Source organism: Centroberyx gerrardi, chromosome 14 (assembly GCF_048128805.1).
Source record: "Centroberyx gerrardi isolate f3 chromosome 14, fCenGer3.hap1.cur.20231027, whole genome shotgun sequence".
In the NCBI taxonomy this organism is placed as follows: Eukaryota; Metazoa; Chordata; class Actinopteri; order Beryciformes; family Berycidae; genus Centroberyx; species Centroberyx gerrardi.
Window position 1 is genome coordinate 19680192 of NC_136010.1, and position 24807 is coordinate 19704998.

Here is a 24807-nt window from a genome sequence, read left to right on the forward strand (position 1 = left end):
ATGTATGAAATGTCCCAAATCAGATTAAATCAACTGGAAGCCAATGTAAATTGGCTAGAATAAAGGTTATATGATCTCCTCTTTAAGTTCTGGATAAAAGCCCAGCTGCAGCATTCTGGACAAGTTGCAGACGAGAAAGAGTTTTTCAACTGAGACCAGAATACAGGGAGTGCAGTAGTCAATACGAGATTAAATTAAAACTTTTCCCAAGAGGACAAAAATGACCTAATTTTAGAGATAATCATTTACTGGAAGAAACAAGATTAAACAGCTCTTTGTACTTGTTTTTCAAAATTCAGACCAGAGTCTAAAATGACTCCCAAATGTGTGGTACTCAGTTTGACATTGGTTGCCAAGTTACCAAGGTAATCAAGAATTGTAGGAGTATCGTTTGGAGGGCCAAAAATAACCACCTCAGTTTTATCATGATTTAGCTGAAGAATGTTCTGAGACATCCAACGTTTAATATCAGCAAAACAACCTGCTAGGGAATCAAGGTTGTTTGTATCACTAGGTTTTACAGGCAGATACAGCTGTTTATCATCAGCAAAACAATGAAAATAAATATTGTATCTATGAAGAATATGACTAAGTGGCAGCATATAGAAACTGAAACAGGACCCAGAGTGGAACCTTGTGGTACCCCACAGCTTTATTGTGCTGAGGAGGACTATGTAGATTCACCCAAGCCAACACAGCTGTCTGTCTGAGAGATAGGACATAAACCAAATGTCATTCAAAAAAAACTCTCTAAGACGATCAATTAAGATGTTATGATCAACTGTGTCAAAAGTAATTGTAACCGCGAAGATCTAACTGTTTTTTTTTTTTCTTTTCAGAAAATAGTAATTATTCTGTTATTAGTGTTGTGTGCTGCTTTGTGTTTTGTAAGTGCTTGATGATAAAATGTATCTTTCCGATCTTATGAAGCCATTGTCACAGCCAGTTCATGTTCAGAGTGACTTTGCAATGTGGTTTGAGGTCAACAGTTCAGTGTTTGTACTGAAATGTTTTAACTATAAAGTATATTATTTTGAACACCTGTCATACCTATTGTATTGCATTCCTTAATCTGTGAAGATGCCATAAAAAATCCTTCCCATCCTTTTTACCCCACGTTCATGGTGTCATTTCCTGCAGTTTACCGTAACACACTTTTGTTTGGCAATTGGCCTGTTAGTGTCATTTATGATGTAAAACTTTCTTTGGGTACCTCATGTAATATATTATTATTTTTCCTTTTTGATGCAAAACAGCATAAATATTGTGTATGTGTTTCCATCAGTTATGACACTGTGTCAAACTAAACAGGCCAGAAAACATGGAAAAAGCTAAATGTTTTATTCATTTGGTATTATTCATACCAAATGAATAAAAAATAGCAGGCTATGTATTTGATTTGACAAATTGTTTAGAGCATCAAGCTTATTTGATTCATTGAGGCAACACAATGTGATACCGAACTCATATTACTCTTATCACATTGTAAAAACACTGTTTTGAACAGTGGAAGCGCCAAAAGCAAGAACAAGTGTCATGAAATCTAAAAGTGACTCATAGGAAAAAAAAATTCTTGCATTTCAAAACTGGTACAGCGTGGACATTAGAATGGCAGGTGTGTGTGTGTGTGTGTGTGTGTGTGTGTGTGTGTGTGTGCGTGTGTGTGTGTGTGTGTGTGTGTGTGTGTGTTAAGAGGGTGTGTGTGTGTGCTCTGTTTGTATTGCTTTATCAGAGGAGTTTTGAGGAGGGCAGTTGTCCTGGAGGGGGGGTATGATGCAACATGGAGCTTACGGACAGACACTGCCCATTGACGGTAAAATCTGAAAGGGGGGTTGGGCTAAACTTTCCAGAAAAAGAGGTCATCCTGTGTGGGAAATTCCCTCGCTCCTGTCAGTGTGTGAGCCAGGAGCGAGGAAAGACTCTGTGGGTCTGCGTTAGGAAACAAGGGGTCATCTAAGAAAGAATGTTTAGAATGTTTGAGCCCCTCTGTGCCAAGACGGAGAGCGACGAGGGCACCGCTGTTTCCATAGCTGTTACGCAAAATCACAACAATAACACATTTTTGAGTTACATGAATGATTCGACAAAATCTTTGTTGTAGTGATTGGGTCCTGTTTAAAGTTTGGATTTTCATTTGTGCTGTTTTGCAACCAGTTACATAGGCCTAGTGCCAAGCCATAACTACCAAAACTATTGTCATGTATAAGGAGTGTAACAATGACTTATTTAGTAGTGGGTGTAGCATTCTTAAAGTAGTGATGTGCTGGAAAAGGAGGATATTGCACAATAGCACAAAGCTAAGCTGTTCATCATTGGAGGTGTTGAGAAATCCACTGTGTTCAAAATGTCAACTCTCACAGCAGGAAACAGGAGTGACACCGTTTCTACTATAGTTTGCTCTATTTCAGGTAATATAATATGACTCTCAAAGTGCCAGCCTAGTAAATGTGCCCTCTCCTGAAAAACGGGCAGAAGAGGTTTTTCCTCTTTATTGTTTGAAGTGAGAGTTGGAAAAGATCTCCACCCTGAATTGTCATGGATCACCTACAGATCACACCTTGCCTCCACTTGCTGCTTCCTGTTCCTCTCCTCATCTACTCTGAGGTTTTAGCTTGGAAGCCCGGAGGTGTTACACATACAAGTTTCATAAACTACACATACGTAGTGATAAACTTTGGTGAATTCCACTATAAGCAGCTGTCAGCTAATCAGTCTTGTCTGGTGTGATCTATCTCGTCACTCCCATTTCAACTTCTACATTCTCAACTGAGTGTTTTCCACTTCAGGGTTAAACAGGGTTTGCTTGGGATTATCCATATCAGTCAGCTTCATTGACTCCCAGTTCCTAGCTGTTATAGCGTGACCTAAGGTGGTGTGAGGTTAGTTGTTGATTAATTTTTATGCAACCTTGAACCCTTTTCTGGGCCAGTGGACCCACCAGACTGTTGACAGAGCTGTGTGCTAAAGATAAAGCTAACAATTCTGTGCTGCATGCAGTTTGGCTGAGTCTTTCTGCTGCTCTCAGCAATATCATTTTCAGCATAAATTGGTCGTTGTAATTCAGGATCAGTGCTCTTTTGTATCACATTCTCAGAACCAATGAGGTAAAGATAGGTTTGCAACCTATGGTCAAAATAAAGGTAACGTCAGTATAAAGAATTTCCTCCGTTATGTTACCTCTCAGTGTGGAGAGTCGGCGCCTGTTTCTTGCATAGTTTTGGTCAGTTAGTCAATGCTAATTGCTACAAACATAACAATTTTGAGTGATCACCTCACCTATCTACTGTATTTTATGGCAAATGCTATTTCAGACATCGTTACGTTCTACGTTTTTATTTGTGATCATAGGCTATTTAATATTTGAGGTGTATAACACTATAATTGTGCTGTTGAAACCACTGGGTGCCCTATCTTGTTTTGTGGATAGAGGAATTGGAAGTGCATCATGGGATGATGACAATCCCCTAATAAGAAGCATTATTAAAACGTCTGTAGCCTTACTAGTCATGACTGGATTGAAGAAATTCACTCCATGTCAAAACAGAACCACCACATTCCTTCAATGTGGCAAGACTTTATACTGGGGATTATTCTGACAAGACTATGACTGAATCATTCGCAGTATCCAAATCAGCAGCCTGGAATAAGGGCTTACAAGTTTGTAATTTCGGCATATGGGTCTGAAATAAGACATTGCAATTTGGGCGTATTGTTAGGCTAGTTTTGTATCCACAATATCTTGCAGCTGAGAGACATGATATAGTATGCAGTCTGACTGAAATCATGTGTGTGAAGACCTGAGGCAAGCATAATATAACACCCCAGTCAGTCTGTGCATGCTTCTGCTTTGAAAGGGCAGAAAAGAAGAAAATACAAGTGAAATTGATAAAAACAAAGTAGAAATCTGTTTAATTCAATAAAATATCAAGTACAATTAAAGCATTTCACCTTTAATATTAAATAATTAAGACTTATTTCATTCCTTGCCAATACTGTTACAAAGAGTTGCATCATTTCACTGCAGTACAACTCTTCCCTTGACAACCATTGCTCCAGATAAGGAAATATAAATTCACTCGTATGTATGTAAAACCTGCACACAAATACTGCATACACAAAATTACATCTGAGAATAAAGCGAAGGTGACATGTCAAGAATCATGAATGATTGCGCAATCCATGCACTCAGTTCTTCACTCCTATTCAAAGTGTCCTTGTAAACTGGTGGTAGCTGTTTTCACCTGTAAGCGTACCATTTTCAACACTTGTTCAGTGTAACACCTCCGGGCTTCAAGTCCATCAATGATTAGACAGGTAGCCGAGGAGTCTGTACCGGTTCCCACAGAGCCATGTGGAGCCTGTGGCCGCGGTCTCTAACACTGCCCGGTAGCAGAGAGCAGGTTGCGCAGGGTCGCGAGCTCTCTGGACAGCTGCTCCACTCGCTTTTGTAAACGATCGTTCTCTGCAGCCAGTTCCAGCACTTTATGTTGAGTCTCCATGTTGCGCATTTTGGCTTTATCCCTGCTCTTCCTCACCGCGAGGTTGTTCCTCTCCCGCCTCTGCTTGTACTCATCGCTGTCCTTGTCCAGCCGTTTCTTTGCTTTGCCGCTGGACATCTTGGCCGTGTGCGACGGCGACCTGCTTTTACCTGACGGGGCAGGTGTGCCGGGCGGGCTGGAGCAGGTCGAGGACGCGGTGGAGATGTTGCCGAGACTGCCGCTGGGAGTGGATTGGTAGTGAAGATAGGACCTCATGTCGAAACCAGACGACCCGTTGTCCATCTTTGTGTCTTCTTTACTCTCGTCTCTTTCGGCAGCTCTGTAGCGGTTCCCGAGAAGTTCGGGGCTGAAGACGGTGTCCACACGGGTTTCCTGCAGCTCGGTGTAACCCAGCGCGTAGGGCTCCCTGGGGTCCCTTAAGTTGTCGCACTGACTCGACTCCAGCTCGTTCGCAAACGGGTAGTTTTTGTAGTTTTGTAAAGCTGTAACTCTCTTTATCTTGTTCTCCGCCAGGAAATCAGAGTATACGTCCCCCTGCTGCTGCGTCGGCGCCGCCAGCTGCGGACAGTGCAGAGCTGAATCCAGGTAAACACAGAAATCTATCGCTTTCTCCCGCTCGTCGATGCCCAGCTCCGTCATCGAGTCGTCAAGCCTCCTGTATGAGCTGTTGCTGATGGGACTGATAATGCTGTCTCTATTGTGGAAAGCAAAGCTGTCCTCGTTGTAGAAGCCGGCCACTTCCATGGATCTTAACACCCGCCGGATTGCAGGAACATTGAGGGCAGATGAGACGCCCGAAGTGGTTTGGCTCGCTGAAGCCTCAACAGTGAAATGGCTCAAGTGGCGCAGTGTCTGTCAGTCTATATCCAGTGAGTCACTGTTGAAACCATAGACTACAACATTAATTTATAAAGTGAAATTGTTTTAAGCGGTTGTTCTGATGCAGTGGGGTGTTTGACAGCTCTTCCTGTCTTGGAGAGGTTTATATAGGGTTCGAAGTGGGAGGGGTCGGGTCGCGCTGCACCTGGGTGAATGACGCGCGAGATCCGAACGACCTGTAGGTTCTGATTTCAAGTGTCGTGACCTGCTTCCGAGTGGGGATGTCGTAAATAGGCTACGACTTGTCGCGCACTCAAGTGATTGTTCGGAGATCATAACAAGATGGATAACGAAAGTAGTTTTTTTTGTGTCAGTTGTGTTATTTTAGAAACCAAGCGCGCGGAGCTACTATGTGCTGCAGCAACAGATTGAATTTGAGGAAATGCACATTAGAATTGATGCTTTAGTTAGGCTACTTTATCAAAAACAACATTGTGCGGCAACTAAAAGATAAACAAAGAGTGAAAATAGAAACATAGGCTATAACAATGCTAATAATTTACACAGAATGCCAAACAGTAACATATAACAACAAAATGCAATAGGCTTACTTTAACCAATAATTGTTAACACGGCTTCCATGTTCACCGCCCCCTAAACGTCACATCTCGGCAACTCGGGTATCATTAAAAATCCCACTTTCTCAGTGAAAGGCTATTTATGACCTCGTTGGGTGATGAACACACGCTTAATGACGATGTGTCCGGCAGCACTGGACAACATTCCCAGACTGCAGTTATTACACAACAAAAACAAGATGATGCGCACACCAGGGTTCAAACCCAAACACTTCTTTTATCGCATGAGAAATAATCAGCAGGTGCTAGACTATTTGCTGTCTACAATTATTTAATGCATGTTAAATGGAGTCAAAGCAAAAGTTGCACATTAAACATGGGATATCATTGTTTTCAACTTTATTTTCAACTTTAATAACAAAAACAATGTCATGAAAGCAACACTGCTGAACTAACTTGCTCAAGTACAGGCAGACCTTCATCTCCTAGACTGGTGTGCACATATTGATTGAGTCTAAATGCACAGGCGGTTTCTCTCCAATTTGACTCAGAGCAGAGTGATTTGGATTTGATGTGTGGCACTGCTGCCATCTTGTGGTATAGAATTGCAACAACGCAAATAAACGCCCGGATAGCCATAGTGCGAGTAAAAAGACTATTTAGCACTGTTATTGTGTATCAATCCATTCACAGTTATATCAAGAAGAGGAGGCCAAGAGAGAGAGAATTTATTTTAGATATTACATTGAGATGCTCAGCCCTCCTAGCCTGGGAAATCAACAGCGGTCTACAGCAGTGATTGTGTTTATATGACATGTTTGGTCATATCTAAACATGTTTTTTCCACCTCATAAATAAGCATCGCTTTATAGGCCAGTTACTTGTTTGACAACTGACAAAATATTTTTTGTGGCAATGTAAGAAGCAACAACTGCGTGACCTGCTGTAGCCTATCCCCCATCACAGCCAGTCCAACAACACAAAAATATGAATGCATGGTTGCTTTGTAACTTTTTCATCAACACCATATAGGCTACTATGCATTCGTGGTCAGCTATTCATGTGAATGTAGGCCTACTCTTATAAAGGCATAGGTTGTCGCCTACATACGCTTCTACAGCCAAACACATTTTTCTGATTGGGCATGTCTTGCGTAAAAACATTCTTCAGCCTCCTTTCCCCTCTGAAACATGCACTGGGCCCTTCTCACATTGGATCTCAAAGCTCTTAACTGGTGTAAGCCAATGATAAAACTGCGTGCTGACGCCGGTGCTTGCGTGTCAGATCATGTGGGCAGAGGGAGCGAGTGAAGCTGCGTCTGCTTCAAGCAGTGGGTTGAGAATTGGGACTCGACAGGACGGGTGGGGTCAGGAAATGCGGTCTTTTCCCTCGCAACCCCATTGGTTACTCGGCGGATTCTAGAACCTGTTCCCGTCCAGCGATTGGCTGTCGCCTTTACCGAACTGGAAACGATTGGCTGAAAACGTTAACGCTATTTGTGGGCTGAGAAGTTGATGAATCCGTTGGTTCCTGACTATGTGTAGATAGATTGAAGGGGTTGGGCTCAACCAAAAGTGGAGAACATGGCGAGAATGGTAAACGAGAACGGGTGTGGACAAGAAACACAGAGTCCAGAACCACAGGGACCGGGCCGGGGTGCGGCGAGATGGGGCGCGCAACACGCAGGGGCCCGAGAACTAGCGAATTTATACTCTCCAGGTGAGCCAATTCACCCAGCAGTGTCGTGTTGTGGGTCTGTTCCCATGGTCAAAGTGTCCATCGGCGTGACATAACATAACAGTCGGCTTTTTTTTTTTTTTTTTTTTTAGTAACTAAGTAAGCACGCGAAAAGAACTCCTCAAAAAATTGCAATCAAGTGTATCCATTTACCTGCAGTTGCTACAATTAAATGATACTGAGCAACCAGCGAGACAGTGCCCGGCGTGTTACATAGTCACACTCTTATCGTTACACAATAGGAATCATGTGAGATTGCGGGTTGGATATTTGTTTGTGCTTTTGTTATGCTTTCAGTGACATTTCGAGCACGAGGCTGCACTGCTAGAAGATTCCACTGCTTCTGCTTTACGAACAGACGCTCCATATGGACACGGAGTTGCTGTGACCTTTCATAACAATGTTGCTGTAATTGCGAACTCAGCTGATGGATTGGAACTCAATCAGCAATGCAGAACCGAGCACTTGGCTGTTTACTAATAGTCCAAGTTGCTCTTGCTGGTTGTTTTTAGATTTTTGTCCAGCCACTGTGACTGGACAATCTAATATCACCATTTGAACTTGCACTATCAACACAACGTGAATGGCCTTTGCACGCCCACAATACAAATACTAATGTTTGGTTTGGGCAGTCTCTCTCTCTGACAGAGGGGAGTTGCCTTATGGTGCTTTAGACTTTGCAGGAGTTGTCTGCCAGTGGGGGTTTAGCCGTAAGGATTTCTACCCCTCCTTGAATTGTAAGAGCTGGGCAGGTATTTCAGGCCCAGCTGCTTACAAGAGTTCTTTAACCAGCAACGGATGGGGGAATGTGGTATCTTAGTGTACAAGTTCTCTCTGTTGTAAATAGATGTAATACCTGAGAGTTAATTCTGCCGAACACTTCATTGACCTTTGGACATTAGGACATTTGGACTTAGTTTGGAGTTTTTGATATCAGGTCATTACAGGTACTATAGACTGTAGACAGTGATTAAACATAACTACAGTCTTATCAGCTTATCAGACAATCATTTTTCCAGATGAACCCAAAGATGAAGCAATGCTCATACCTCATTGTTTTAGTTATTCTGACATGTATGTTGTATGCTCATGTTTTTTATGTGTTTTGTTTTTACTCTCAAGGCAAAAGATGTCAAGAATGGATAAGTGTTGTCCTCTGCTTCTCTCTTATGGCCTTCAACTTCATTCACCTCCTTGCCAATTTCCACCTGGGACATGTGTGGCACATTGTGTTGGGCATCGGTAAGTACAGACTCAACAATTATATAATGCTGTTGAGCTGCAACTGCATATTGTCAGCGGTGGATCAGCTCTGTTGTTTTTTTCTCAGAGCTACACATATGTGATGGCCCACAAAGCACTCTTCACTAAAGCACAGCGCTGTTTGTTCTTTGTTTTGTTGATTCTGTCATCCTTTATTTTTCTCTCAAACTCCATTTCAGTGGCAGGAATACTCACCGCAGACTTTGCATCAGGCCTTGTTCACTGGGGGGCTGATACATGGGGATCAGTGGAACTTCCCATCTTTGGAAAGGTAGAGGTCCATGAGTGGATTTCCCATCATGTTTTTTGGGTTTAGTGCCAAAACCACAATCCGTTACTTTGTTCTACCCACAATGTAGGCCTACTCATAAAAATCTGGGTTTCTGTTCTGAACAGAATGGCCGTCTGTTTGTCTTGTTCTTCACCCTACTTTCCGATCTCTCCCCCAGGCTTTTATACGACCATTTAGAGAGCACCACATTGACCCCACAGCCATCACCCGTCACGACTTCATTGAGACCAATGGTGACAATTGCATGCTGACCATAGTCCCTCTAGCAAACATGGCCTTCAACTTCCTCACCCTCTCCCCTGGTGAGCTACTAACAAATTCAGCCCGGCGTTTGTTTTTTACACACAGAATTGCTGTAATCTGGTGTTACTTCAGAATATCCATGTAGAGAAAAACGTTAAATTAAACAAATGAATTTCTCTTTTCCTCTGTCTCCTATTTGTAGCGGAGATTTACCACAACTACCCCTGGTACTGCTTCTTGTTTGCACTGGCCATCTTTGTGACCCTCACCAACCAGATTCACAAGTGGTCGCACACGTACTTCGGCCTGCCTCGTTGGGTCGTGCTCCTACAGGACTGCCACATCATCCTTCCCCGCAAGCACCACCGCGTCCACCACGTCTCCCCGCATGAGACGTACTTCTGCATCACCACAGGTTTGTGCTCGATTTCTTTGTTGTGAAATCGCCGTCATAGAGGTAAAGCGGCGTGTAGACAGTTGGAAATAATGACAAAAGACTAGTGGGTTAAGAGTGGGCTGAGTTGTCATTGGACCTTGTGTTCCCAGGTTGGCTGAACTACCCTCTGGAGAAGCTGGGCTTCTGGCGTAACCTTGAGGATCTCATCCAGGGCGTGACGGGGGAGAAGCCCCGGGCAGACGACCTGAAATGGGCTCACAAAGTCAAGTAACAGCGCAGGCCGACCGCACCCTACCTCAGAAGACGCCGGCTCTGTCCTGTCTTCTCCTCCCCTTTTGCCTAACTCAAACTGTAATCCATTGGAAGAAAACTTAACCAACAGTTTCTGATGCCATAGCTTTAAGTCTTGCACATTTTGTCTGGTTTTCAAGAAGAGCGCTTCGTTGATGGGATTTTTCATTACCCGCGGTGGAGATCGTCATTTTAGATTGCAATATCTCCGTAACTCCTTGACAAGCTCCATATTCTGATGTTGTCTGTCTAACACAGCTCACCACTTTTTGAGGTGACGTACAAAGGCCGTTGCTCTCAGAAGGTATGCACAATTTGAAATCACTTTCAAAGGAGAATCAAAGAGATTTTACTCAAAAAACTCAAACATCCCCAGCAAGAATACTTGAAAGGAAAACGCACTTCTTAACGGCACTTGTTTTTATTCAAATTGTTTTTCTTCAAAGCCACACATCCGCGTTTGGAAAGATGATAAAACACTGAGTATGTTTATTATTGCTATTATTATTTTCTTTGCCAGTAAGTGCTGGATCAGTTGTTGTGTCTCCACCTCAACAAGGGTCTGCTTGACGGTTATAAAACAAAGTTGGATTTAGACTAAGTAGTAGGGCTGGGTTGATGCAGGATTTTTGGATGCATTACCAATGTTGATATGTAAAGAACAAATTGGTTAATTACTGTTTTATATGCTAATGCTGACTTTTTGTGATTTGTGCGGTAATCCATTTGCATACTTAGCACAAGCATCATTGTTTTTGTATTAGCTACTATTATAATTAATAATTTTAGTTGTGGATTTATTATAATCCACAAGTGAATCTGAGACAGTGGCTACAGTTACACTGGAAGTTTTAATGCAACTTTAATCATCCAAAATCATCACACCAGGATGCACTTAATGACGCTATCCAGCCACAATGTGCAGACAAACAACATAAAGAGATGGAGAGGGAGAAGTAGTAATGGAAACACAGAAGACAAATAATAGCTGTTTTCAGGCCATGTGATTTGGTCTAAAAAAAACATTCTGAATTGTGTGTAACTGTAGCCCATGTTGATGCTAGGCCAAAACAAAATTTGGCCAAATACCAATCTTTAATGTTCGGCTGCATCAGTCTGGCCCAACTAAGTAGCCTTTTAAGATGATCAAGTGTCCTCTGTGAAAAGCTTTTTCTGTTTTCTTTTTTTAAGTGTATGACTCTTTCCAGTCAACAGGCCTTGGTGTTGCTGTCAGGAAGGAGACACATGCCGTTTTGTCAAGCAGCCTTAAGTACCACAGATGCAGTAATTGTGTCATTGTTATTTTTTGCATTTGCAGATCTCCTTTGTAACGTCGCAACGGTAGTTTTTGCTATCAAGGATTTCTGTTTTAGACTTCATCATACGCCGACACTCCTAAATCACGTGCCAATTTTATGTAACGTTATTTTCACATCTCACAGCTATTCTTTTATAATCTGGGAGGGAAGAGTCGTAGTTTTAGAACATAACATTCCCCTTGAGTAACATTGCCAATGTGAACCGTCTTGGTAACTGTGACAAGCAGGCTTGGTAATGTTACAAGGGCTTCAGCGATGACTGACGATCCAAGAATTACTTGAGTGCTATAGATGAGATTATATAATGAACTGATGAGTGAAACGTTTGTTAATGCTTTAGTAAGTCATTTGTAAATGTATTGTACAGCAGATAACTATGCAGTGTAATAAGAGGCCCTTAACTATATGTCTTAACTCAAGTTAAATAATCTGATTTGGCTAAAATGGCTTCCTTTTCCCAAAGTTTTACCCATGTTTGCAAAAACGCAAAAATGGAGCTCAGAAAATTAGCTAGTTAAAAACAACTGCATGACAAACTACAAACTACTTTTACTAATTACTCTCAAGATGTCACTTACACAGGCTTAAGGATGCATGCATGCGTACAGCATGTTGGCTTGTGCAAGCAATATATTGGCTCACCAGCTTTCCTTAGATTTTGAGTGAAGCAGCCACTGACAGGAGAGGACTCTGTTGCAGGTGAACTTCTCATCTAATGTACCGTTTTCAAATGAAGACCCCAACTTTTACCAAATGGTCCCTGGTTTGAACTACCAAAACTTTATCTTCATTCCAAGGAACTCCTGGGAACTGTTTTCAGGTGCTAACGGGAGAAGCAAACCCTGCTGTTCAGTGGGCTTGAGCAGGTTAAAGGCTAAATTGTGAAGCTCTTGGGTGTTTTAGTCAAAGTAGATAATTTAATGATAGTATGTAGTTTATTTCAAAGCCAAAATAGCTTTTTATACTCTGTAATATTCCAGATTTTGAATCCTTCATACTTGATTATTTAAATTTCTTCACCATAGGTCAGCAGCAAAGCTACACTGCAAATTGCATAGTGCTTGCCAAGATATGTATGTTGTGAGAGGCAGTTTTGTGTGCTTGGTAGTTTTAGTATACGCTGGTTAAGGGATGACATTTTGTGTCACTACATCTGAGTTTGAGGCCCGCATAGAGGGTTTTCTTTTTACTTCAGTGGTGCTCTCTCATCAGTATTGGGTCAAAATATTGTTTGGGAACTGTTAAATATATTAAAGACATTGTAACTTTGAATGAGAACAAATTTTCTAAATAGGATTTTGGACTTATTATGGCTGTGGTCTTACTGTATGGCGCCCCACTGAACTAAAATGCTCTCTGTGGTCATAATATAAAACTAGTGACATAATTTGCCTGCATTTCTAGACAGTTCTGTGTTTACGTAATATGGCAAAATTCAGTGTAAGTAATTTTTACATGGCTATAAGGTAATGGATAGAAAAACTAGAGATATGCCGTAAATAGTTTGGAGATCAAAATTGACAAACATTTATTTGAAGAAAATACTGTAATTCCTACTGGTGATAAAATTAGTTTGACATATGAATTGGTGAAAATAATTTCTTCACTTTTTCTCTTTTTATTGTGATGTTAAGGTGGTCATTGGGTAGGTAGTTAAGTTATTACTGCTGTGTGGTAAAGGAGTTGTATCACTAATTTTCCATCAGAGTTTTTGTTGGCCAAAGTAATGTTTTTTTTGTTTGTTTTTTGAATGCTTTACAGGTCCTACTGTAGCCATATATTTGTATAATTAACTAGGCCTTCTGCTATTGAGGTAGACATTATGGTTAAGCTGTTTTTGGTTTTCTTGCTTCAAGACAATGGGTTTTCATCAGTGGATTTGAAGGGTATTGTTGACAATATACGGCTAATTCGTATTTGCCCTCTGGAACTAATTTTATGAGAACAAATCAGTTTTGTTTAGAATTGGGCAGACCTTGTTGGTATGTTTGACATGCTGTGTCTAAATCAATTTTGTAGTGATCCTTGAACTTTTTATTGAATTGCCTTATCCTCTACCTAATTGATTTATTGTAAACCCCACAATCTGGGAAACCATTTTATTGACTGTCCTTAAGTTGCCCTTCCCTTGCCTCCAGTTTCTTCTGAGGCAAGACCCATGGATGTTGTTGGTTATGTATGGTGGTGGTGATGATGGAGTTTTAGATATCAGAAACAATGCCTTGATGCCTTTTTGTTGTCTTCCATTTGGGAGACTTACAATGTATATATTAAACTGTATTTATAAAGAAACTAAATAAACAGTTAAATAATATTGCCATTGCCCGTTTTCTCTGAGAAATCCACTAACAATATTTTACAGTTGGTTATGGTGCAGGGGCACGGCTATAAAGGAATTGCGTTGCTATACATATAATTTAGACCACACTATAGTTATATTCGTGCATAGCATTTCACTGCGTGTAATTCAACTTTTGTCGAGCCCTACAATGTCTGCATTAATGAAATGGGGTGCATCGGACTAGGATACAACAAAGGAAGCGACGTTTGCACTGAGGTGCAAACTTCCTCGTGCACGAACTGCAGGCGACAATGGCAAAACTACGTGCGCGCACCCGCTATTAAGCGACAAGATGGCGGGCGCCGCCGGATCAGGTAAATGTTTGAGATAAATAAATGATCATCATAATAAACTATTGTTAAAAAAAATAAATCCAACGGATGCTTATGCTGTATATAAGTTACATACTGAGCCTGACGACCTGTTTGTGCACGTACTGTTAAAATCCACAATTAAACAGCAAGCTAACGCCTAGCTATGGAATTGTTGAAGTGAATGAATAGGAAGCTAACGTTAGTTTAGGCTGTCTTGGTTGCTCTTAGCTAAGCTAGCTAGTTAATAGATAACTGTGAGACGCAGTATAATTGCCGAAAATTGAGCAACTAATCATGTGGTTTGATTGTCATGAATTTAACGGAATGACATGGCATTAAACTGTTTATCTGTGTATGTAACATCGCTGAACTTGTTAGCTTTAACTTGATAACGTAGCTAACGCGCTAACGTTAACATTAGTGCAGCACAGTAGCGCTATCTTAACGCCTGGTAGCTAGTTTGCTACATAAATGTTTTCTCTTTATGAAAATATGTATGATATGACACATACTGTAATATTTAATAGCATTTGAGCCTCAACATTTAGCCTTCTCCCTTAGCCAACCATTTGCTATTTAGCAATGACAGTATTGAGACAGTGACATTTAACCTAGCAAAGTTAATCTTCGCTGAGTGTTGTAGTAAAGACTAGCGACTTGCTAACAGTTAACAAAGCTAAATTTGCTGTACTAGCTAGCTGTGTGAATGTGTTTGCTCGGCTGGCCCGCATGGAAGCAAAGCTCAGTAACATTGAAGCACCTCCATATCTCACTGCAGAGGCCAAATGATGCAACAGCATCGGAGGGAGATGCAGAAGTAATTAGGGGGCATAACTTTGCATCAGGCTCATTGAAAGGCTTCTAGCATTATCTCAATGTCCAGCGACGATAGATCAAGGTGGTAGAAAAAGGCGTGTTGCTTTCTGTCCGATCATGTATTGTGTATTGTAATGAGTCATGGCCAATTCACACCTTTAACTGCACTTCACTACTGACTAAGGCAGGAGTTTATATAAATTCACAGTTCGGTCGGCGTTTGTGGTGTCAAAATCCAGTCGCCTGGATATCCATGCGCCTGATTTCAATCTTGCTATCAACTGAAATGTATGTGGAACTATGTTCTTATTTAACTAGGTTATGCTCTTACAGGCGTTAAAGTTCCTCGCAATTTCCGGCTGCTTGAAGAGCTGGAAGAAGGCCAGAAAGGTTTGGGAGATGGGACAGTCAGCTGGGGTCTGGAAGACGATGAGGACATGACCTTAACACGATGGAGAGGGATGATCGTCGGCCCTCCTAGGGTGAGTGGTGGCATTTTAGACAAACTTCTCTGTGTGCAAAGGGCATCGAGTGGATTAGTGCTTAGTGAAACCGTCCCCAGTCAATGTCCCCATCAGGACCCTTGTGTCCTTTTGAAGTGTCCTTGAGCAAGACACTGAACCTCTACTTGGGCTACATGAGTAAAACGTAAAGGTAAATGTAAAGGAATGGGACATTGCTGTCTGATATTTAGTTATTGAACTGTGCAGTTATAAATACGATGGATAGATGCTTCATTATTCCCCAGAGGGAACTGAGGCGGCATGGTGAAGATAAAAGAGATAATACTACATAAAATATAAAAAGGATAATAAATCAGCAATAAAATGTATATCACAAAAGGACAGGAGCTGCTGAAACAGGTAGCAGAACATTTGGCATAATCTTGAGAAAATATATTTATTCCTTTTTGAAAATCAACATTTTTGCATGCATTATCGAAAGACTAAATGTGGGATTTACTATTGTGTGTGCTGGAATCATTCTTTTTTGAAAGCAGGATCTTCTACCCACCCCACCCTATTTAATCATGTCTTTGTCCACAGACAATCTATGAAAATAGGATTTACAGTCTGAAGGTTGAATGTGGGCCCAGATATCCTGAGACACCACCATTTGTCAGATTTGTGACGAAGATAAACTTGAATGGCGTGCACAACTCCAACGGTGTGGTGAGTAAATCTGTTTATCTACTATTCTAGCTTGATAGATTTAGCCTAAATGCAATGACTAAGCTGTCAGCAGAACTGTTGGGAGGCTGACATAGATAAGAATGCCCTTATGTATTGTCTCCTTGTTATTTAAGTAAAAAGATTTTGAAATAGAAATATAAGTTGGAGATCAGGCTCATGCAGGTTTTGTACAGTAGGACTAAAGCTTGTCCAAACCCACCAGGAAGAGTTTGTACTGGAGAAGAGTATTGAGGGTATTTGGGACTATGTGCCTGAAATATAAAGCTTATAAAGCTCAGATTGATTTGCAGTATAAGTGCTTTTAGAGTGGCATGTATCAACAAAGTTCCATCAATTACATGCAAGCAATGGAAGATATTTTGTCCTAATTTTTTCCCGTGGCTGCTCAGTAGACTGGTCAGTCCAGATGAACAAGGTCCTGTTCTAAGTGCTGCTGAGAGCTAGTACAATCTTTACATTTCTACAGGGACAGAAGTGAAATGTATGTGGTGAAAGTCAGTACATCACCTGCATATTTCAAACACATTTAGGAGACACCTGTGATCGGTAGAGACATGCAACCCTCATACCATAAATTCCTTAAAATCTCCTTTCTCACATTTTTGTGTTTGTTGAAAGGCAAAGTAGTTTAGTTAGAAGACAATTTCTGTTGTGTTTGCGTTCCAAACTCAAATTCTTCTCCTCAAGCGACGGCTGCAGAGTTGCAGATAGGATGTTGAGGATGTCAAGCGTCTCCAATTTTCATTTCCATTTCATAAAGTGATATGTGCACTTTTCATTGCGTGTAATGACGCAGGTTACCGGTGTGACGGGGCGCATGTTGTAACACTGGATCCGCCCCCCGTTGGTTCTCTGTCCTGCAGGTTGACACGCGAGCGGTGTCGGCACTGGCCAAGTGGCAGAACTCCAACAGTATCCGGATGGTGCTGCAGGAGCTCAGACGGCTTATGATGTGCAAGGAAAACATGAAGCTCCCTCAGCCACCCGAGGGCCAGAACTACACCAACTGAGCCCGTGCTACTTTTGCCTCCTCGTTTCCCTTCTCCTTTTTCCCCGCTCTTCTGTTTGCATTCATCCCTTCATCCCATCCACCGCCACGTGACATTCAGTTGCCTGCCAACACCTCTGGCTGTGCGCGCACACACACGGCAGCAGACCTGCTTATACAATGACAATGACAGATACACACAACAAGCATAAATACACACACATACACACATATACACACATACACACGCACACACACACGCACACACATGCACTCTCATTCACCGTTCATGAAAGCCATTCTCAGGCCCTGGTCCCCTCCCTCTCCCATCACTGGAGCTCTGGGTGGACTAGATGTGACGAGGCAGGTGGAGTCCTCAGTCCACACCAGACGTGATCATTCGAATACTGTACATCTTACTAATCTTTTTTTATTATTATTTGTTATAAATGCAGATTGTACAATAACATAAATAATCTTATTGAGTGTACATCTCGTGTGTTGCCTTTTTGTAACATTGAAAGTAGCCACTTAACATAATTGCGCATAGTTCACTTAACGTTTGTGGTTGCTGTTAGTTACGAGATACATTATCTTTCAAGGTTTACCTTTCCCTAAGAAAATTGTACCCAAAACATATTTAACTTGGCAGGTAATGTTAATTATGACAAATATGTCAAATGAGAGTATTTCACAAGTATTTGTTGAAGTTATGGTACCATGGTACATGCATTTGAGTGCAGCTCATAGCGAGGTGCCTATAAGTGGTCACCTTAGTCAACTGTCACATAGCTTTTTTTATTTTATTTTTTTTTTTTAAAGCAAACCACAGATATTTATAATTATTTCATTTAAGGAAGTACAACTGTCATAAGTCCTTAGAGCTGAAGTGAACGTAATGTAATCTACACCACAATATCTAGTCTTACACCGTCACAGTATGTGTAGCCTGCATCAAGAGGTCTGCAGACATCCCACTCAACAATGCTTGAAAAGAGAACTTAAATCAGCTACCTCTTTTGGTCCTGTGTAATGTCAGAGCATATCTGACTGGTGGAACTGTCTTCTTTGCAACTTTTTTTTTTTCTTTTGTTTTTTTTTTCTCCTTGTCTTTCATAAATCTTAAGTCATGCTTTTCCATTTGTGTGGTCATTCTAGATCCCTAGATGTTCGTGTTTATGGGTTCAAGGTCAGTCATTCATACACCACATATAGTAATAGGGTCATTAAATTAGTTTTATTATTTTTGTTTTTTTTGCATTTTTACACAATGACTTGCCTTATGTACAGTGTTTACATATCTTCTGCCCTTGAATGACCTTACCAAATGCAGCAAAAGTGTAATGTAAGCACTCCTCCCATCAGTGAGGAGACCATTTCAAATTTCACTTCCAGTTTGGCTTTTACTGGCTTAGCAACACAGTTAATGCTTGTTGGTAAGACATCTCTATTTGTGTAATGATCTATGTGATCGGATTTGTGTGCAGACAACATGTAATATTAATTTGACATTTTATCCCCCCAAATTAGAATGTAAACCCACCATGAGATACAGCTGTAATGAAACTTTCATGTTCAATACCCAAATCACTGTACTAGTAATAAAAGCTGCTGCTAGTCTATCAGCGATGAAGGTAATCATGTCCCAGTTTTAAGTGTGACCAAGCGTTATTTTAAGTGAGTATTTCTTGCCGTTCCAAGCTTCAACATTAAATTATGGTGACACAAGAACACAAGAACACTAACCTGGAGACACGTCTAACTTTATCCTGATCTTCAGAGGTTTTTCTATTAACAAATCCTCGCTGGAAGACCTTTTCAAAATTCAAAGTAGATAAACAACTGCACCTGCTCCTTCTGTTGGGCCTCTGTGGACACCATTGATTTTTTTTTTTTTTTAGATCATGATATTTCTGCTTTATTAGATGGCGAACATTGGTGATTGACTCGAAAAATGGGAGCGAGATGAGGGATTTCACTTGGCACAGGTCAGCTGGATTTTGAGCCCGTTAACCCACCAGGATGCGCCCTATTGATCTGCTTTTTTCACTGCAGAAGGTCACAGCAGTTCATTTTGTGTGCATGGTCAGTCTGTTCTGGTCTGCAACACTCAAGCATTTGTCTGGTTTTGTTTTTCTCCACTCCATTTGCTGTATCTGATACCAGACCATCTTATTTCAATGATCATTACATAGAAACAGCACATAATATACTCATAGTAGCCACAGGTTGCCATGCAACCAACCTTACTGGGACTAAAACCAGCTGTAAAATTAAATATAGAGATAAATGGTATAGAGATAGGAGGCCAGTGGTGTCCCATTACTGAATAGAAATGGAGGGGGAAAGAAGAAGTGGCTACTTTCCTGGTATAATTCCACAACTCGGGCACTTACACTGATTTTAAACCTCTCATTCCAGTGTGTAAAGTGAGACAGCGTTGAAGTTTCTACTCCAGTGAGAGATACTCTGTACATATTCAGCACACACGGCCAGTAGGGGGTGGTGCAGGCTCCAACAGTACACCACAACAACTGGAGCACATTTGATTTGCTTCTTGGAACCGTCAAATGTGCATGCATGCCAAAAATCTTCAAGGTCAAGTGAGTCAGCGTCGACCTGGAGCGCCTGGATATTTGAAATGAGCAGGAGTGTGTGACAGAGAGAGCGCAGTTGAATGAGACACTGCCCTCTGTTATCCGCTGGAGTCGACTGCTGGACTGGACTCTGACCTACCCAGCAGGCAGGCATGTGATTTCCCTCAGTCTGTGTGTGTAAGAAACACGCGAAGGAGATCTCCCACTGTCACTTCGCTCTATGTGAGATGACAGCAAGTCACATTCAGGGCATCCAGAGACTGAAGAAACTTGTAAGTATATTTCCATGCTTGAAAGAGTTACTGGGCTTATGGGAACAGTAAGTGTGGTACTTTATATGTCAATTCTGTTTTCTATTTTTCTGAGACTTCCCCTTTATCTAAAGCTGCTTTTTCACAAGCTTTTGCAACACTTAATTCTACCAAGTTGGATACATCATGTGATAAGCGAGGCAAGATATTTTCTCATTTGTTTTGACCATCATCATGAGATCAGTGTGAAAGCTACAAGCCTGTCGAGAGACAGAGAAAGGAGGCCCATATGGTTTGTTAGATTTCTACGGCATGTGTGAAAGGGGATGTGAAAATTGTATCAGCTGCTTGAAAACGGGGATAATATACTTAGCTGTTAGCAGGAGTGACTCATTTTGGTGCCTTCTATGCATGGTTTGTTAAGAGAGCCGTACCTTCCCAGCTACTTCATCTATGAAGCAAGGCACTTGTCCTTGACTTACTTTGCTTTATTAATGCATGTGAAGTTATAGTTTGTTGATTGTATCTAATAAACTAAACCAGCCTCTTCAAGTCAGGGCATACAACTGACATTTCCTCCATTGAGCAGCATTTAACAAATTCAATTAAAGAAACACTTGAAACAATAGAGAAATTCACCATGGGAATTTCTCTGTCCTTAATGTTGTAGGATGCAAACGGCTATGAGGAAGAGAAATAATAATTTATTTGCCTCCTGTGATTTAAAATAGCTGCATTGCTGAGCCAATCAATACTGAGTTTTGTAGGACCACATTAAGTGTCCATTGGTTTCCTTCTTGGTTGTTGATTCTGGGTCTTGACACATCACCCACTGTTTCTGGGTGATATGTCATTCTTGCTTTATAGCAGTAATTATCTCAGAGAGTAATCTGGCATGTTTTCCATTAATGAGATATTTGGCAGCGCTGCCAAACTGCCAATGACATCAAATATATCTCAGATGTACTTTACACACCTCAGAAACTCATTAAAACCACTGAGGTGTCAAAATCTTTCTGAAAAGCTGCTCAGTTGTGCCTTGAAATTCAGTTTTGTAAGTTTTCACAAAGTGCCTCGTCTGGTGGATGTATGTTTTGGCATGCTTTTTCTGACATTATTAGCTGTCTGTTGATATGAATAAATTGGCTACAGACAAGTTGTGCTGCTGCCATAAGCTGCATGCTTCTTGGAGAGAGATTTACAAGCTACAAGCTTATTTTGTGTTTTCTAGAAATACAATTTTGAAATCCCTGTTGTGGTCAACCTTAAATATCTAAAGAGGAGGCTCTCCTTCAGAAGCTGTATTTTGGAGCAATGTAGCAGCAAAATGTAAGCCTCTTGACTTTTTGCTCCTCAAGGTATGACAAGTAGCAGAAGTTGAACCATTTGGGGAGGCTGCTTCTTCATACACAAGGTTTCTGCAGACCGCCTCAGACCGATCGGGCTGCAGTATGGCTCTGCTCATCCACCTGCTGGCCTGTGCCTTTGGCCTGGGCTCCTGGGTGGCTGTGAACGGCCTGTGGGTGGAGCTGCCCCTCATCGTCAACACTCTGCCTGAGGGCTGGGAGCTTCCCTCCTACCTGACGGTCATCATCCAGCTGGCTAACCTGGGACCCGTGCTAGTTGCTCTCATGCACAAACTGTGCCCAGGCCGCCTGAAAGAGCCCGTTGTCATCTACTCCATCCTGTCCATCGGCGTCCTGTCCTGCCTCCTGCTCGCCTTCTTCTGGGATGAGACTACGGTTGTGGCTGGAGCCTCACACAGCACTGCCTTCTTCATCATAACCTTCTTCCTCTCTCTGGTGGATTGCACTTCCTCGGTTACCTTCCTGCCTTTCATGATGCAGCTTCCAGCAAAGTACATCACCACGTACTTTATTGGGGAAGGACTGAGCGGCTTCATTCCTGGCCTGGTGGCCCTGGCACAAGGAGTCGGCATTGCCAAATGTGTCAACTCCTCTCAGCCCTCAGGAAACCACTCAGACGGCGGGGACGTGTGGTCGTTACAGACCCAGTACCTTCCTCCCAACTTTTCCACTGAGGTTTTTTTCTTCTTCCTAGCAGCCATGATGTGCATAAGCCTGGCTGCTTTCTGCACACTAAACAGACTTCCTCGGACATTCGAGCTGTCCACCGAGAACCTCGTGCCAGACACTGTAGCATCTGTCTGCTCTGGCCTGGATAACCCCGGAGCAGAGACTGATGGCGAGGGTGTGAAACGCCAGGGCGAGGGGACGGGCCAGAGCAGGCCGCTACTGGCCAAACCGAAACACTCTGTGTACCAGCTGACCTTCATCTACTTCCTGGTGGTGTGGGTTAATGCTGTGACCAACGGCCTGCTGCCCTCTGTGCAGACATACTCCTGCATGCCCTACGGGAACCTGGCCTATCACCTCTCCGCTGCTCTGGCATCCGTGGCCAACCCAGTGGCTTGCACCATCGCAATGTTCTTCCCTAACAGGTAAAAACTATATTGGTATCGACTTTTCATGAACATTTTCAAAACATTCACACTAATCATTCCAGTAAATGGCCCAGTTTATGAGGGATAATCAAAGTCCCCTTTTAAAGATAAGCTGTCTTTATGGAGTTACTTCTGGGGATATGCAAATCACTACTGATTACAAATCCTGTCCTACATTGTTTTCAGGTCACTGGTCTTCCTAGGTGTGCTGGGTCTGCTGGGGACAGGATTTGGCAGCTATAACATGGCTATGGCAGCTATGAGTCCATGTCCTCTGCTCCAAAATTCAGCAGCGGGAGAGGCAATCATTGTGAGTGATACACTAAGATATGTTGTTGTGGATTTTCTTCCTTCTTCAACTTCCACTTCAGGTTCGAGGAGCTGAACACAGAATGAATGAGACAAACTCTGACTCTTTTTCTCTTGGCTTTATTCTTCAGATAACAGAGTACATAATACAACTGATATGTGAAGGGTCTGACCAAGAATTCTCATCTTCAGGTTCTTTTCTACCTTCTAACACCCCCCCACCCCCCCACCCCACACCATGCTCCACCTAGAGGGATAGTCTATTCCCAATTCTTTACCTACTATAGCTCTCCAATTGGTCTAACTGTTGGAATGTGGTCAGTGCGTCAATCCAGCTATTGCTGAAGGAAAGCACCTGTTTGTTTTGTACCTCAAGGCCGAAACTAGGAGTCTTCCTCCCTAAATCCTGTATCATGCTGTCCCTGATATGAGTGCTCTCTGCGTGCAATATTTGATTTGATTTGATTTGATTTGATTTTATTTGGATCTCTTTTAGCCTTAGCTTTTAGATAACAACCTCTCTTTCTGGCAATAACAATCCCATTAATCTTGCTTGTTTGTGAGAAACTTACTGGCATGAGCTGGTAACAATGACCTCTTTCTCTCTACTCTCTCCTCACTGTGCATAGTGCATGAGTACATGTATGTGTGCTGTCTGATCAAAGGAATGTGTTAATATATTCTTGATTATATTGATTTAAGTATAGATTATGCATTGATTATGAAGATAACATAGTTTCCTTCAACGGATACTGTGTAAGAGACTGTGGCAGAGGCAGAATAAACACAGATTCTTTAGAAACCTTTCTCAGTGGTTTTATCAGGGAAATGCCTGTGGCAAAGTTCAACTCCTCTATTACAGAAGACTGAGCATTGAGTAACTCTGCTAAGAGTCATCACACCTGGTGATGAGGTAACATATTTGTGTTGTTAGGCTTTAGTTAAGGTATCAAGTTTGAAAATAATGATGCATAAAATACTCATGTTTTGTATTTCAGCCATGAATTTAGATCGTAGTCCTTTGCTAGATTATTGTTCAGCTAAAGTGCCGAGTAGACCTTGCTCTTTTGCAATCCCCAGGTGCTGTCGTGGGTCTTCTTCACTGGAACCCTGACGTATGCGAAGGTCATGGTGGGCGTCATCCTGAGAGACCGGAGCCACAGCGCCCTGGTCTGGTGTGGAGCTGCAGCACAGATGGGCTCCCTGGTCGGCTCAGTCACTATGTTCCCACTGATCAATGTCTACCGGCTGTTTCAGTCAGGAGACTTCTGCAACACTAAATGTCCGTTATGACAGTTCATCTGAGAACCACAACAGACTGGAGGAGGAAACACTGCATAAACAAAAACATCTCCAACTGACTGCTTGAGACAGGACTCTTCAATTCAAGTTATTCTGCTGTACCAGGATGCTGCAGTCCTTCAGTATTTTCATTTATGTTTTGTGTTTTCTTTTCTTTGCAGTTTTATGATTTTTGTCCATTGTTTGTACCTGTCTTTATAAATGCCTGTATTAAAATGGGGTCAGTCATTTGATACACTGTGATGGGAATCTATTTTGTGATGTTAACTCATCATTGTTATATCATTGTACAAACATTAAATATGACAAATCAGCTCAATACTGGGACATAGATCTTTTAATTATTATCATGTTTTCTTGTCAAAATTGCATTGCAGCAAGATGTTGCAATCTCTGATGAAACTTTCAGGCAGTTGTTGTGCATTTGCTCACTAGATGGCGCAAGTAAACTTCTATATAGTAAAAACCTGTTCCACTTCCATCCTGCAGGTGCCCAGTGACCACAAATCCTTGCAGCACAGGAAATACATTTATACTGTGAATTTATAAAAGGAATAAAATAAATCCGTAAAAACTTGTTTGCCGCTTGTAAGCTCAGGTTGTAATGCTGATAATTAATCCACTTATTATTTTATCATTTGCACTTAAGTTCTTACATATATTAAATGAAATACTGAAACAAAAACAAGCTGTTGATGGGTTTTTACCAGTTTGAATATAAATATGACAGAGACAGGACAATGGGCAGCTGTGTATGCTACCAGTTGTGTTTTTGCCTTCAGTGAGGGCAGCAA

The 24807-nt window shown here is 41.7% G+C and overlaps 4 protein-coding genes across 5 annotated transcripts; 3 read left to right on the forward strand and 1 right to left on the reverse strand.

Moving 5' to 3' along the window:
• Positions 1-3882: 3882 nt before the first annotated feature.
• Positions 3883-5462, reverse strand: cebpb (CCAAT enhancer binding protein beta). Its single transcript, XM_071921408.2, has one exon. It carries the CDS (start codon positions 5241-5243, stop codon positions 4374-4376), a length of 870 nt encoding a protein of 289 aa, XP_071777509.1. The 5' UTR covers positions 5244-5462; the 3' UTR covers positions 3883-4373.
• A 1930-nt stretch (positions 5463-7392) lies between these two features.
• On the forward strand, positions 7393-13752 carry peds1b (plasmanylethanolamine desaturase 1b). Its single transcript, XM_071921380.2, has 6 exons — positions 7393-7615; positions 8756-8875; positions 9076-9167; positions 9346-9490; positions 9634-9846; positions 9978-13752. The coding sequence occupies exons 1-6, from the start codon at positions 7480-7482 to the stop codon at positions 10097-10099; spliced, it is 828 nt and encodes a 275-aa protein (XP_071777481.1). The 5' UTR covers positions 7393-7479; the 3' UTR covers positions 10100-13752.
• A 245-nt stretch (positions 13753-13997) lies between these two features.
• LOC139928738 (ubiquitin-conjugating enzyme E2 variant 1-like) lies at positions 13998-17908 on the forward strand. 2 transcript variants are annotated; one of them, XM_071921384.2, is made up of 4 exons: positions 13998-14093; positions 15243-15391; positions 15956-16081; positions 16966-17908. In XM_071921384.2, exons 1-4 carry the CDS (start codon positions 14072-14074, stop codon positions 17110-17112), a joined length of 444 nt encoding a protein of 147 aa, XP_071777485.1. In that variant the 5' UTR covers positions 13998-14071; the 3' UTR covers positions 17113-17908. The 2 variants fall into 2 exon arrangements, with proteins under 2 accessions (XP_071777485.1, XP_071777483.1); XM_071921382.2 differs by having other exon boundaries at positions 14072-14093; positions 15228-15391.
• A 1954-nt stretch (positions 17909-19862) lies between these two features.
• On the forward strand, positions 19863-24578 carry slc52a3-1 (solute carrier family 52 member 3-1). The gene is made up of 4 exons (XM_071921431.2): positions 19863-19959; positions 21297-22399; positions 22589-22712; positions 23792-24578. The coding sequence occupies exons 2-4, from the start codon at positions 21390-21392 to the stop codon at positions 24002-24004; spliced, it is 1347 nt and encodes a 448-aa protein (XP_071777532.1). The 5' UTR covers positions 19863-19959; positions 21297-21389; the 3' UTR covers positions 24005-24578.
• The last annotated feature ends 229 nt before the right edge of the window (positions 24579-24807 follow it).